Source organism: Fonticula alba (genome assembly GCF_000388065.1).
Source record: "Fonticula alba strain ATCC 38817 unplaced genomic scaffold supercont2.4, whole genome shotgun sequence".
Taxonomy (NCBI): domain Eukaryota; order Rotosphaerida; family Fonticulaceae; genus Fonticula; species Fonticula alba.
In genome coordinates, this window is record NW_009242974.1 from 1,456,752 (window position 1) to 1,467,940 (window position 11,189).

The 11,189-nt window shown below is 66.1% G+C and overlaps 3 protein-coding genes across 3 annotated transcripts in view; 1 reads left to right on the forward strand and 2 right to left on the reverse strand.

Annotated features, from left to right (window-relative positions):
* The window catches only part of H696_02860 (hypothetical protein), a gene marked incomplete at its 3' end in the record, with an annotated part of 4,379 nt that extends 2,080 nt beyond the window's left edge, over nt 1-2,299 (reverse strand). Inside the window, exons 1-5 of the mRNA XM_009496752.1 lie at nt 2,098-2,299; nt 1,650-1,986; nt 1,050-1,567; nt 793-890; nt 70-669 (exon numbers count right to left, since the gene is read on the reverse strand). Of these exons, the coding sequence (XP_009495027.1) occupies nt 70-669; nt 793-890; nt 1,050-1,567; nt 1,650-1,986; nt 2,098-2,190 (1,646 nt within the window). The 5' untranslated portion in view covers nt 2,191-2,299. The remainder of the gene's footprint in view (nt 1-69; nt 670-792; nt 891-1,049; nt 1,568-1,649; nt 1,987-2,097) is intronic.
* Nucleotides 2,300-3,232: 933 nt separating this feature from the next.
* Nucleotides 3,233-5,929, reverse strand: H696_02861 (hypothetical protein). The gene is made up of 5 exons (XM_009496753.1): nt 5,633-5,929; nt 5,044-5,105; nt 4,724-4,855; nt 4,516-4,595; nt 3,233-4,388 (listed from the first exon to the last, which is right to left on the reverse strand). Exons 1-5 carry the CDS (start codon nt 5,689-5,691, stop codon nt 3,801-3,803), a joined length of 921 nt encoding a protein of 306 aa, XP_009495028.1. The 5' UTR covers nt 5,692-5,929; the 3' UTR covers nt 3,233-3,800.
* A 1,211-nt stretch (nt 5,930-7,140) lies between these two features.
* H696_02862 (hypothetical protein) lies at nt 7,141-11,189 on the forward strand. Its single transcript, XM_009496754.1, has 10 exons — nt 7,141-7,485; nt 7,731-7,796; nt 7,907-8,065; nt 8,192-8,278; nt 8,347-8,427; nt 8,538-8,711; nt 8,840-8,923; nt 9,065-9,181; nt 9,341-9,655; nt 9,902-11,189. The coding sequence occupies exons 1-10, from the start codon at nt 7,314-7,316 to the stop codon at nt 10,882-10,884; spliced, it is 2,238 nt and encodes a 745-aa protein (XP_009495029.1). The 5' UTR covers nt 7,141-7,313; the 3' UTR covers nt 10,885-11,189.

The window sequence follows — 11,189 nt, forward strand, 5'->3', positions numbered from 1 at the left end:
GGGGGGGGGGAGCAAAAGGAGGCCCCAATGGACCGGAGGGTGGGGGTGGAAAGCACCACGAACACGCACTTAACCTTGCGGAACTCCACCATCAGGTCAAAGATGAACCGCACCCCGAGATTGGACAGGAGACTGATGTCCGTGGCCCGGAGAAGACTGATCGTGCTCACGGCCGGCGGCTTGCCCGGAGGGGAGCCAGCCATGGCGGCCGCGGCCGCAGCGGCGGTGGCCGCCGCCAGCGCATCATCCCCGGACCCGCCGTCCAGCGGGAAGGCCAAGGGCGATGGCGAGGCCAGGAGCATGCACGGCGGCTCCGGGGCCGCGGCCACCGCAGTCACCGGACCCTCGGGGCTCGGAGCATGGCTGGAAAAGTGTGCCCGAGCCTGGTACGGCCGGTCAGGCAGCTGCGAGGAGGTGACCCACGATGCCGACCGCCCGCTGCCCGAGTGCGACAACCGGTTGGGAAGGGCGGCCAGTGCCGGCCCCGACGGCCCGGCCAGTACATCCGCCAGGGACCCGCCCCGGACATGGTGCGAGGGTGGCCCGGCCAGCGGGCTCCTGGGTGCATGCGCGGCCGCCTCGGCCGGCCAGCCGGGCGAGGGGGAGCGGGGAGGGCTGGCCGTAGCCCGGACGCCCCCCGGAGGGGGCGAAGTCTGGCCAGAGCCGGGCCTGGCCAAGAGCAGGGGGGTAGGGGAGGCGCAGACAGAAAAGCATGTGAGCCACATCCGGGGCCAAGGAAAGAGAGGACAGGCAGAGGCAACCGAGGAGGAAGGGGGGAGGGGGGATGCTTACGCGCTTGGCGGGGGTGATGGCCCGGGAAACTGAGTGGTCGGCGAGTAGGACCGGAAGATCAGGCCCTTGGCTTGGTCACTGGCTCGATGGAGGTACACCTGTACCCCACGCGTGCAGGGGGGGGGTGCGGCGGCGGCGGCGGCGGCGGCGGCGGCGGCGGCGAGGGCCGTGTCGATGGAGGGCGTTAGCAGGACAAAGGGGAAGGAGGCAGAAGGGCAGTCCGCAGGGAGATGGCAAGCCGACAGCCAGGCGCGCACCTCCGACTCCAAGGACAGTGTGGATGACCGGCAGATGTTTTGCCCCCGCCATTGGAGTACCGGGACGACGAAGCGCGTGCGCGCTCGCGCCAGTCGACTCTGGCGGAAGGCTACATGGTAATCCCGCGGCGAGATCAACGGCACGGCCGGGTGGCCGGGGAAGGTGACAAGGAACTGCTGACGCAGAAGGGCAACCTGTTCGTCGGGCAACAGATCAGTCGTTTGCCCGGGGCCAAGTTCAGCTGGGCCACAGGGGTTTCCGGGACCGGCGCCAGCGCCAGCGGGCCCGGATCGGGCAGGCCCAGGGTCGCGCGCAGGTCCCCCGGCTCCCGGGCGATCGTCGGACCGGCCGGCGCGCTCGCGAATCGGCGACGGGGCAGCCAAACTTTGCAGCGGTTCGGACAGATGGTCAAAAGCCCCCACGGCAGAGGGTGTCCGGATGGACAGCGGCAGCGTCGGCGACATGGCCGGCGGCGAGAGGGGGCTCCATCCGCTTGGGCGGGAGGCGTGATGCTCGACTACGCAGGGTAAGGAAAGGGGACCAGGCGGGCGGGCGGGCGGGCGGGCGGGCGGGCGGAGAACCCGCGCAAAGTGACGCACGATCGGCCGGCTCGCCGGGAGGTGACAAGGTCCCGGAGGCCAAGCCTCTGGGGGAGTTTGGCTCGGTCCCCTGCAGGCCCGAGGAATAGGGAATGAACAATTGAGGTGGGTATGTGGAACAGAGGGCCTGGTGGTTGTTCCAGGACACTGGCGGGGGGGGGCCCCCGGGACCAGGCCCAGCACCAGGAGCCGAGACGCCAGGCCCGCTTGGCCCTCCGGAACTCCCCATCAGCGGGTCTTGCGTGGTGGGATCATTCCAAGAGGCGGTATTCGGCACGACCGCCACATCGTAGTCCCGGCGGAAGAGAGCTTCGCAGATGGCCGAGATCCGCAGCATCTGAGAAGGTGGGAGATCCAGCAAAAAAGGGCGAGGGGGGGATTAGAGAAGCCAGAAAGACGGCAAGCGAGCATGGCAGCCGGAGGGGCTCGTGGAGGGGTGGATGCGCACCTGCTGCGAATACTTGCGGTCGTGCGGGTCATGGGTCGAGTAAAAAAAGAGCAGCAGCTGCCGGACCGACTCGGCGGTCACATTCTCATCCATTGTGAGACCCAGTGGAGATGATGGCGGTGGGCATGGCCCGAGCACAGAAGGGGAGGAGAGGGAGCCAGAGAGGCAGGCAGGCAGGCAGGCAGGGAAGGGAGGCGGGCGGGTGGGGGCGGGGGGAGGTAGGAAGGAGACAGGGCCTGCCCCGACCCCGGACACATGGAGCCTTGTCCGCTAGGCAAAATACTTGCGGGGTCCCCCTGCGTCATCGTGTCCTCTCCTCGCCCCGCCCAGGGGTCCAGGGAGGCGTGGTAGATCGCGCACCGGGGCCCCGCGCAGCCGTGACATCGGGGGCCGCGGCCGGCCGCCGGTCGGGGGAAGGGGGGCCAGGGGCGCGCGCGCGCACGGATCTGACGCAGAAATGGGACTGAACCGGGGGGGGAGGGGGGGGGGGGGACAGCAGGGTCCGCGCCGCGGTGCAGGTATCTCGCCGGGGGCAGAGACCCCGACCGTCGCGGCGGTCCGGCGGCGGGTCGGCCTATCTCTGGAGCCGTATTTGCGCGTGCGAGGGCGAGTCCTGCGGTCGGTTGCGGAGCAGGGGGGATCGGCGCACGGCGGCCGGTCCGCTGGCGCTCGTCCGGACGAAAAAGCGGCCGGCCCTCGCGTGATCATGTAACGACATTCATGACCATCATCCAGTGGCACCTGTAGGGAGCCTGCTTGTCGCCCACCGGGGCTCGGGACCCGCCCATCCTGCAGGCCACTGAGAGCAGCACACGCCCGACTTCCGCCCAAGGCCCCCCACACCGCCCCCGAGGCCTTCCCCCCCCCCCCCCCCGCCTCGCCCTGATTGCCTGCGGCCGACTCTCCTCACCCCGAGAGGCGGGGGACAGACGGGACCGGATGAGGTGTGGAAGCGTATCGCGGCGGCGGACGGCGAACGGCGGACGGCACCATCCATGGACATCGCCCACCGTTGCCATGTATGGGCCTCAAAAAAAAAACAAAGCAGCGACGGGCGCGGTGAGAGGAGGGGGGAGGAAGGAGCAGCATTACCATGCCCCCACTGACGACAGGGGAAATGCTTTACGATTATGTGTAGTAAAATATGGACGGGAGGATGTGGGGAAAGGGGAGAGAGCAGAAACTCCAGGCGCGCGGCCACACACGCCGACGCAGGCTCCGCCAAGTGGAAGGCAGAGGCAGAGGGGGCGCACATGAGCGCATTTAAGGGGGGGGGGGGAGGGGGACAGGTCGAGTCGATAATATGAGTGATGGGGCGCGCGCGCGTGTGTGCGCGGGAGGAGGCAAGCGACATGGAGAGGGGGCGCGGAGCATGCGCCGACCGCCAGAGGCCCATGCGTGCATGCACATCTGGACCCTCATCGCCCCGGGCGCGGTGCGGCGCGGCGGGGGGAGGGGCTACCATCGCGGCAGCTGCATTGCGCCCCCGCCCCAGAGGCCGCCCGTCGCGTTCTTGCCTCGCATGCGTGCGCGCGCGCCGAAACACGACACACCGCCGGGTGAGAAGGGGAGGGGAGGGACGCGCGGGTGTGCCGGCGCACGCGCGGGCGCGTGGAGGCGCGGCCCACCACACATACAGACACACTCACGCTCACGCTCACGCTCATGCTCACATCCACACGACAAGGCGTCGGACAGGCCATTTAGAGGGCCGAGGCACCGGTAATGATGTCCACCAGCTCGGTGGTAATGGCGGCCTGGCGAGAGCGGTTGTAGACGATGGTCAGCTTGCCGATGAGCTCGCCGGCGTTCTTGGTGGCGTTATCCATGGCAGACATCTTGGCGGAGGTCTCGGAGGCGTAGCCGTCGATCATGGCGCAGAAGATGGCGTTGGTCAGGTTGAACTCGTAGAGCGACTGCATGGCGTCATCCTCGACCTCGTAGGCGTTGATCTTGGCGGACTGGGCAAGCTCCTGGGGAGTGTGGATCGGGAAGAAGCCGGTCTCGTAGGCGATGGCCGACTGGAAGCGGTTGTACACGAGCTTGATGGACTTGTACTCGTTCGGGAGCTTGAGGATCTCGGAGGCGATGAGCGAAGCCTCGTAGAAGGTAGGGGGCTTGGAGCCGAGGTGGTTGAAGGAGAGGGTCATGTTGGAGGGGGCGAAGCGGGTGAGCTGGGCGCGGGCCTTGTCACCGAGGACGACGACGTCGGCGTTGGCGGGGTTCTCCTCGGCCTTGAGCTGGTCGCGGACGAAGCGAGAGACGTAAGAGTGGCAACCACCGCACAGACCCTGCATGAGTGCGATGGTGGGGGGGGGGAGAGGAGCGGCGGCGGATAGAGTCGATGTCAGTGTGTGTGTGTGGTCGAGAGAGGCAGGAGGGAGGGAGAAAGGGGGGGAGGAGGGAAGGGGCGCGCACCTTGTCAGAGGAGACAGCGATGTAGAGGGTCTTGCCCTCGCCACCCTGAGCGGTCTGGGTCTCGGCGTTCTTGTAGAAGGCTGTACGTGTGGCATGCCACGGGGGGGGGGAGGCACGAAGGAGGGCAAGGTGTCAGTCACGGGCAACCGGCGGGAGGGGGGAGGAATCATCCAACGACGCGAAAGAAGGGGCGAGGGGAAGTACGCACAGAGCAGAGAAGCACCGTGCTTGCGGGCGGTGACCATCTCACGCTGGGCGCGGCTCAGCTTGGTGGAGGCAATCATCTGCATGGACTTGGTGATCTTGGAGATGTTGGTGGTGGCGTTGATACGCAGCTTGACTGGAAGGTTGAGGAGGAGGGGAGGGAGAAAACAACACATGGTCAGTGCCGGGGTAGGGGAGACGAGCGACGACACGAGGGTTGGCTGGCGCGCGCGCGCGCGTGCGCGAGAGAGAGAGAGAGAGAGAGAGAGAGAGAGAGAGAGAGGGAGGGGGGGAGAAGGAACAGGGAGGGAGGACAGCACGCACGGTCCTTGAGGGTGGCCATCTCACGCTTGACAACGGTGGCAACAGCGGAGTTGGTGGTGACGCTACGGCAGATGAAAATGCGGGAGGGCGTGGAGACGGGCAGCAGTGGATGTCAGTGGGCAGAGGGCAAGCCGGGAAGTCAGTGCCGGGAGGGGGGGTGGGGAGGGAGGGAGGGGCCACCGTCATGGGCGACCCCCAGGGCGACGCTGGGACGGCGCGCGCGCGCGCGCGCGCGTGCGCCGAGTGCGCTTACGGGCACGCCCGGTGCCTCGTCTAGCGCCACCCGCGCGCCTGCCGGTGCGGAGGAGCGAGGCCCTTCCCGCGGGAGGAAGGGCGTGCGAGACGCCCGGTGACACAGCAGCGACGACGGATGTGCGCGCGGAGACCGAGCGACCGGGTGGACGCTGGGCACAAGAATGCCCCGGCAGACGACCACACCAGGGGTCGGGAGGAGGGAGGCGGCAGGCAGGGCAGAGCATGAAAGGAGGGGCGAGGGGAGGAGGCAATCTCGGCCGGGGAGAGGCTGGACTGAAGGAAAGGAGGAGGAGGAGGAGGAAGAAGAAAAACAGCAGGCGGGGGAGGGGCGCACCCGTTGGACAGACCGGAGACGGTCATACGACGAGCGGAGTTGGCGAAAGTGGGGAACATGGTGACGAGAGAGGGAGGGGGGAGGGGAGGCAACTAGCTGACTGTCTCAGGGGAGGGGACAACTAATTTGCTTTCTCTGGTGGCCTCCCTCGGGGGGACCACCGGGGCCCGGAGGCGGCATTTCAGATTCGCCGCGGGGGGTCTCCGCCTCTCGCCCTCCCCGGCTCGGCCCCCCAGCTGGGCACCGGGCACGAGGAAAGAAAGAGCGAGAGACACAGAGAGAGAGAGAGAGGGAGAGAGAATCATGGGTACAAGGCCAGGGGACTTGAAAGGCGTCCCCGCCCAGCACCCTCAGGCGCGGCTCCCCTTCCACTACCCCCCCCCCCTCCCCTCCGGTGGTTGGAGAAACGACGCGTCCTCCTCTGGCAGGGAGCGCCTGGCGAGGGGACGGGAATATGCTCGCGCGGGCCCACGGCCAGCCCGCACCAAGGCCGGGGGGACGCCGGCCCCAGGTGGGGTGGGACCTGGTTTAATGCCCCCGGCCCCGGGCCCGGGGACTCCCCTCCCGTATCCCCCCTCCAGCCGGCCATCTCCGTGGGTGGGGATGGGGAGGGGGGGGGGGGGGGCAGAGCCAAGCAGCTCTTGTCGCGCTAGACCCCCCCTGCCCCGCGCCCGCTGGTAGGGAACTCCTCCGGCATGTCCCCTCGCCCCGGCCGGCGCGTGCCCCAGGGTCGACACACCAGCGAAAGTGGTCCCCCTCGCCCGACACACACAGACACACACACACACACGCACACACGCGCACCGGACCAGCTGCCGCTGGTACACCTCGCCTCTGGCCAGCGCCCTCTCTTGTGGCGGACCGGTGCCCATTGAGTAGCCCAACCCACGCAAATGTGCCCGCTTGACCGAGTCACTTCCCGAAGCTCACAGTCCCGGACCGAGGCAACAGTCAGACAGTAACGCCGCTGCCGGCAGCGCCGGCGACACCGGGTGCCCTCGGGGCGGCGTGGTGTCCCAGTGCCGAAGAGCCACAAAGAAGAGAAGCACACACGTCTGAGCGTGTGCCGGCCCCCGCCCTCCCCCCCCCCGCCCCGCTGGCTCCTCGCCAGTTGGAACGAGGAGCGGCCGCCGCTGGTTCCGCCTTTCGAACAGCCAGACGGCGCATGTGGAATAACCTACATGCACGCCTCGCCTCATGCCTGGGTCCAACCCTTCCAGATCCCAATCAACCAGAAGCTACGCCCATATCCTAACCCTGGAATTGGACATGTGTCAGTGGCGTGATGCATGGCAGAGTCACGCGGTGGCCCGGCCGCCCATGCGCCTCTTCGCGATCCTGAGACCCGCCAGCAAGATGAACCGGTGCTGGCTCTCGCCCTCGTTGCCACCGCCGCCGCCGCTGCCGCCGCCCGTGTCCGGCCGCAGTGGACACATTGATCTGGCGGGCATGTGTTGCGGTTCGCGGCGCTCGGCGCCGTCGGGGCCTGACATTCCCTTCCCCCTTCCCCCCCCCCCTCCTCCTCCTCCCTCTTCACTTTCCTCGTCACCCTCTTCCCCATCTCTGCCCCTGCCTTCCGCCCTCGCTGTCACCCCGCCCGTATTCTTTGCCAGACAAAACAGACGATCGCCGCGTACTCCCCCTCGCTGGTTCCTTTTCTTTCTCCTTCCCCGGTCGTGCCATGCAGACGTCCGCCTTCTTGGTGAACACCCTGGCCGGGAGGGTTACGCCCCCGACCGGGGCTTCCTTCGTCGTTCAGCGGATGCTGTCTCCGGCATCGCTGAGCCGGCGCTCGGACAGCCAGCCGGCGGTCTTCCATGCGCACCACATCACCAAAATCGATGAGTCCCAGGGTGCGTAGCAGGTATCCTCGCGCGTGCACCGTGCCTCACATTGGGCATCTGTGCGAGGGAAGAAGGCATGATGATCCGGAAAATGCCCGCAGGCCAGCCGCGGACATATGCATGCCATGGACCTGATACTCGCATTTACACACTTGCACACACACACACACACACACACACACACGCACACACGCACACATGAACATGCACTTACATACGGACGCGTGCACACCACACCCATGCCGGCGAATCAGATGCCCCAATCAGCAAGTACCTGGAGAATGCCCCCCCGATCCAGCATCTGTCCCTCAGCGCCCCCTGTGCGTGTGCCGCTCGGTCCTTGCTGGCCGCTGTGCATCTCGACTTGCCACCTCCCCCTTTTCCGGCCCCCTTTCCCGACTAACCACATCATGCATTTGGGGCCGATCAGTCCCCCAGACCCTGGGCGATGAAGGGTCACACCTGTATGAGGCCCTGCTCAAGCACGCCTCGACACTGGAGTCGCTGAGTCTCCAGAATTTCCACCTCGACCCGGTGCACCTCTCGGACCTGCTGGCGCGCCTGTCCCTGCGGAGGCTGCACCTGTCTGGTGCGCCATGTCCTCCGCTCATCGGCTGTCCCCCCCCCCCCCCGCACATGGCCCTTGACCGTACCTCCCGCCGGTGTGCTGACATTCCTCGTGGGCTGCCTTTGATGTCCTTCTCCCCCTGGGAAGACTCCATCACCTTCGACGATGAGGCCATGAAGCTGCTCGTGCCGGCCCTCGGCAAGTCCGCCTCTCTGTCCTTCCTGCGGTTGAAATGTACGCCCCCATGGTGATTGGCTTGCATGTTGCTTGGCCTGGCTTTGCTGCTAATACCCACCATGTAGCCCTGCTTTTGACCGAAAACTCGGCGGACTCCGTGGCAGAGCTCCTGGCGCAAAAGCCCCTGATTGCCGCCGATCTGTCGGGTGCGTTCTGCCTCTTCCCCTTTGCTTCGGCGAGCTTCGCCCTCCCCTTGTCCGGGCTGCCTTCGGCTTGCCAACTCCGGGCCCCTGACCCTGCGACATCGGCCATGTAGCTTTGAGCTTCGACAATGCGGCCCCTCTGGCTGGCATCGGACACTCGCTGGCCCAGGACACCTCCTCCCTCCGGGCGCTGCTGCTGAAGGGCTCCTCACTCGATACCGACATCACCAGCTCCATCTTGACCGGGGTTGCGCGCAACCAGCGCCTGGTCCACCTGGACCTCTCGGGTATGACGCTTCTCTGCTTGCATGCTCGCCGGCCACCTGCATCGGCATCCTCCCATTGCTGACTCTTGCTCCTCCCATTGCAACCCCCCCTCCCCCTCCCCGTGCACCTGCGCCCGGGCCATGTGCAGACAACAAGTACACCTCGGCCACCCTGCCGGCGGTTTTGGAGGTGGTCAAGCAGAATAACACCATCCAGTCGCTGGATATGCGCTGTGCGTAGGGCTCCGCTGCGCATACACACCGCCACTGCGGTCGCCTTTGCTCGCCACTTACACACACACACACACACACACACACGCACGCACTCACACACTCACACCCTCCTCCTTGGGCCGCGCACGGGCCGAACACAGCCCCCTCGTGGCTTTTTGAGCTTAATCACTCCAACCTCATCATGGAAGCCGTTGGCGCAAATGAGGGCTCGCAGCTCTCCTCCTTCCTGCAGAACACCCACCCCGGGCTGGAGTTCCGTACGCCGATTCGACCGCCGGACCTTTTGCACCCTGTGTGGGTCTCTCCCCGCGTCGCCTGCTTTCTGACACGGCCATACTCCCGCTCCTCGCGCACTTGCCCATCGCCCTTTCTTTTTTTTCCCCCACCGCATGCCATACCCACACACGTGTGACCAGATAACCTCCACCAAAACCGCATGAGCATGCAGGAGCAGATCCTTGAAGGCTCGAACCTGAATGCCATGAACATGTCCGTGGCACCGTCCAACATGGCCAGCATCCTGCGGACTATTCGGCAGATTGACGTGCCGACCCGGTCGCGAAACATCCTCTCTGACAACCCGGTATCCGAGGACTATTGGTACATGCGGGCCGTGACTCCGGAAGATGTGGAGTATCTGGAGCATGCGGTGGCCACCGCCAACGAGAATGTCACCCGGAGCCGGCACATCTTTGACACCGAGGCGCCCTCCGCGCAAGATGCCTCGCGTTGTGCGTAAATCCCTTCCCCTTGTGGGGTGCCTTTCTTTTTTTCTTCTTTTTCCCCCTGCCCTCCTCTCTTCCTCTCGAGCCCCCCTTTCGGCCTCGAGGGATGCTGGCGATGGCCCTTTCCCGTGCTGCTTTGCCCGCTTGCCTCGCTGTCCATGACCGGCCGGCCCGGTCGGGGTGATGCCAGGCCGCTTCTATTCCTGCTGACCCCGGCCCTTTGTCCCTCTCCCCGGCAACTGGCAATTGCAGCCATCAATTTGAAGATTCGCCAGGCCGATCTTGCGGCGGACACTGCCGCCGCGGATCTGGCCCTACGCAGTGCCATCCTCCGCCGGCAGAATGTCGCCTTCCCGGAGAATCTCTTTGCCTTCAACGCGCACCGAGGCCTGTTCATGGCACAGGGGGTGGCCAAGGCCCGGGGGTTCGAGACGCTGACCACCTCCGAGTACTTTGCCTTCCTGTCGAGCATCGAGTCGGACCTCTTCCCGAAGATCCTGCCCCAGCGGCTGGCCGCCTTCACTCCGAAGCTCCTGTGGAATTCGACGGTCTACAATCTGTACCGGCACTCGTCGCGCATGCCGCTGCATCATGCCCTGTATTTGGGCATGCGGGTGGTGCACTTTGCCCAGCCGGAGCTTCCCCTCCCGCTGGCCGAGTCCTTTGTCAATTGGGACCAGCAAACCGCGCGCAAGTGGGTTGCAAGTGTGGTCGGCAGTGACTTTGCCACCTCCCTCGAGGGGGGCCTCCAGCTGCTGACCTTCGCCATGAGCCAGGATCGGAATATCTTGCAGCAGGAACCCACCACCCTGTCTATGAATCACCGGCCGCCGATCTTCTCCAAGAAGGCCCTGGCCGAGTTCGAGAAGAAGGTCAAGTTCGAAACCAATCGCCTGGCCGAGATCGACACCCCCGGCGGGCAGATGACCATTTGCACCTGGCGCCGGCTGAACACGCACGGCGTGTCGGCCCTGGTGCATCTGGGCCGTGATGGGGCCCGGAATGCGCTGAACATGTCGCGCCCCGAGCGTCTGGACCTCCAGCGCCGGGAGAAGGCCCTCGTGGGAGCTGTCCGTGCCCTGATCGCGTCCGAGTGCACCAGCGGCGTGCTGCCCATGTGGGTGGCTGCCTTCCCGCTTTTCCACCCGCTGGCATATGTGGCCCAGCATGTGAGTCAGACGGGCACGGTTCCGGCGACGGAGCAGCGCGGCGTCGCCAAGTGGGGCGACGAGTAGGGTGGATTCTTTCTTTTTTTTTTGGCCATGTGTATACACGCTCGTTGCATATGTCCGTGTGTCCCTCTCAGCGCACGTACCCGGTGCCCACCTCTGGACTCGCCCATGTGTCCCCTACATGTGCAGCTCTGTGTATCTATTGTCGATGCCCTGCATGTGTGAGTGTGTTTGTGTGTAGGCCGGCCTCCGCGCATGTGCCCCCCCCCCTCTCCCTGATCGCCCGCCAGGCTGCGGGGGCGCTCGGCGTCTCTTGTCCTCCTTTCCCGTCCATGTATGCGTGGCTAGCCTCGTCTCGCCCCCCCCCC

Bases quoted from the DNA above. Each gene is read 5' to 3' on its own strand.
- H696_02861 (XM_009496753.1), bottom strand. From the start codon at position 5,691: ATGTTCCCCACTTTCGCCAACTCCGCTCGTCGTATGACCGTCTCCGGT. The intron at 5,106-5,632 runs GTGCGCCCCTCC...CATCTGCCGTAG, and splicing joins GTCTCCGGTCTGTCCAACGG to CGTCACCACCAACTCCGCTG. The intron at 4,389-4,515 runs GTGCGCGCCCCT...GCACTCATGCAG, and splicing joins TCGCTGTCTCCTCTGACAAG to GGTCTGTGCGGTGGTTGCCA.
- H696_02862 (XM_009496754.1), top strand. From the start codon at position 7,314: ATGCAGACGTCCGCCTTCTTGGTGAACACCCTGGCCGGGAGGGTTACG. The intron at 8,428-8,537 runs GTGCGTTCTGCC...TCGGCCATGTAG, and splicing joins GATTGCCGCCGATCTGTCGG to CTTTGAGCTTCGACAATGCG. The intron at 8,712-8,839 runs GTATGACGCTTC...GGCCATGTGCAG, and splicing joins GGTCCACCTGGACCTCTCGG to ACAACAAGTACACCTCGGCC.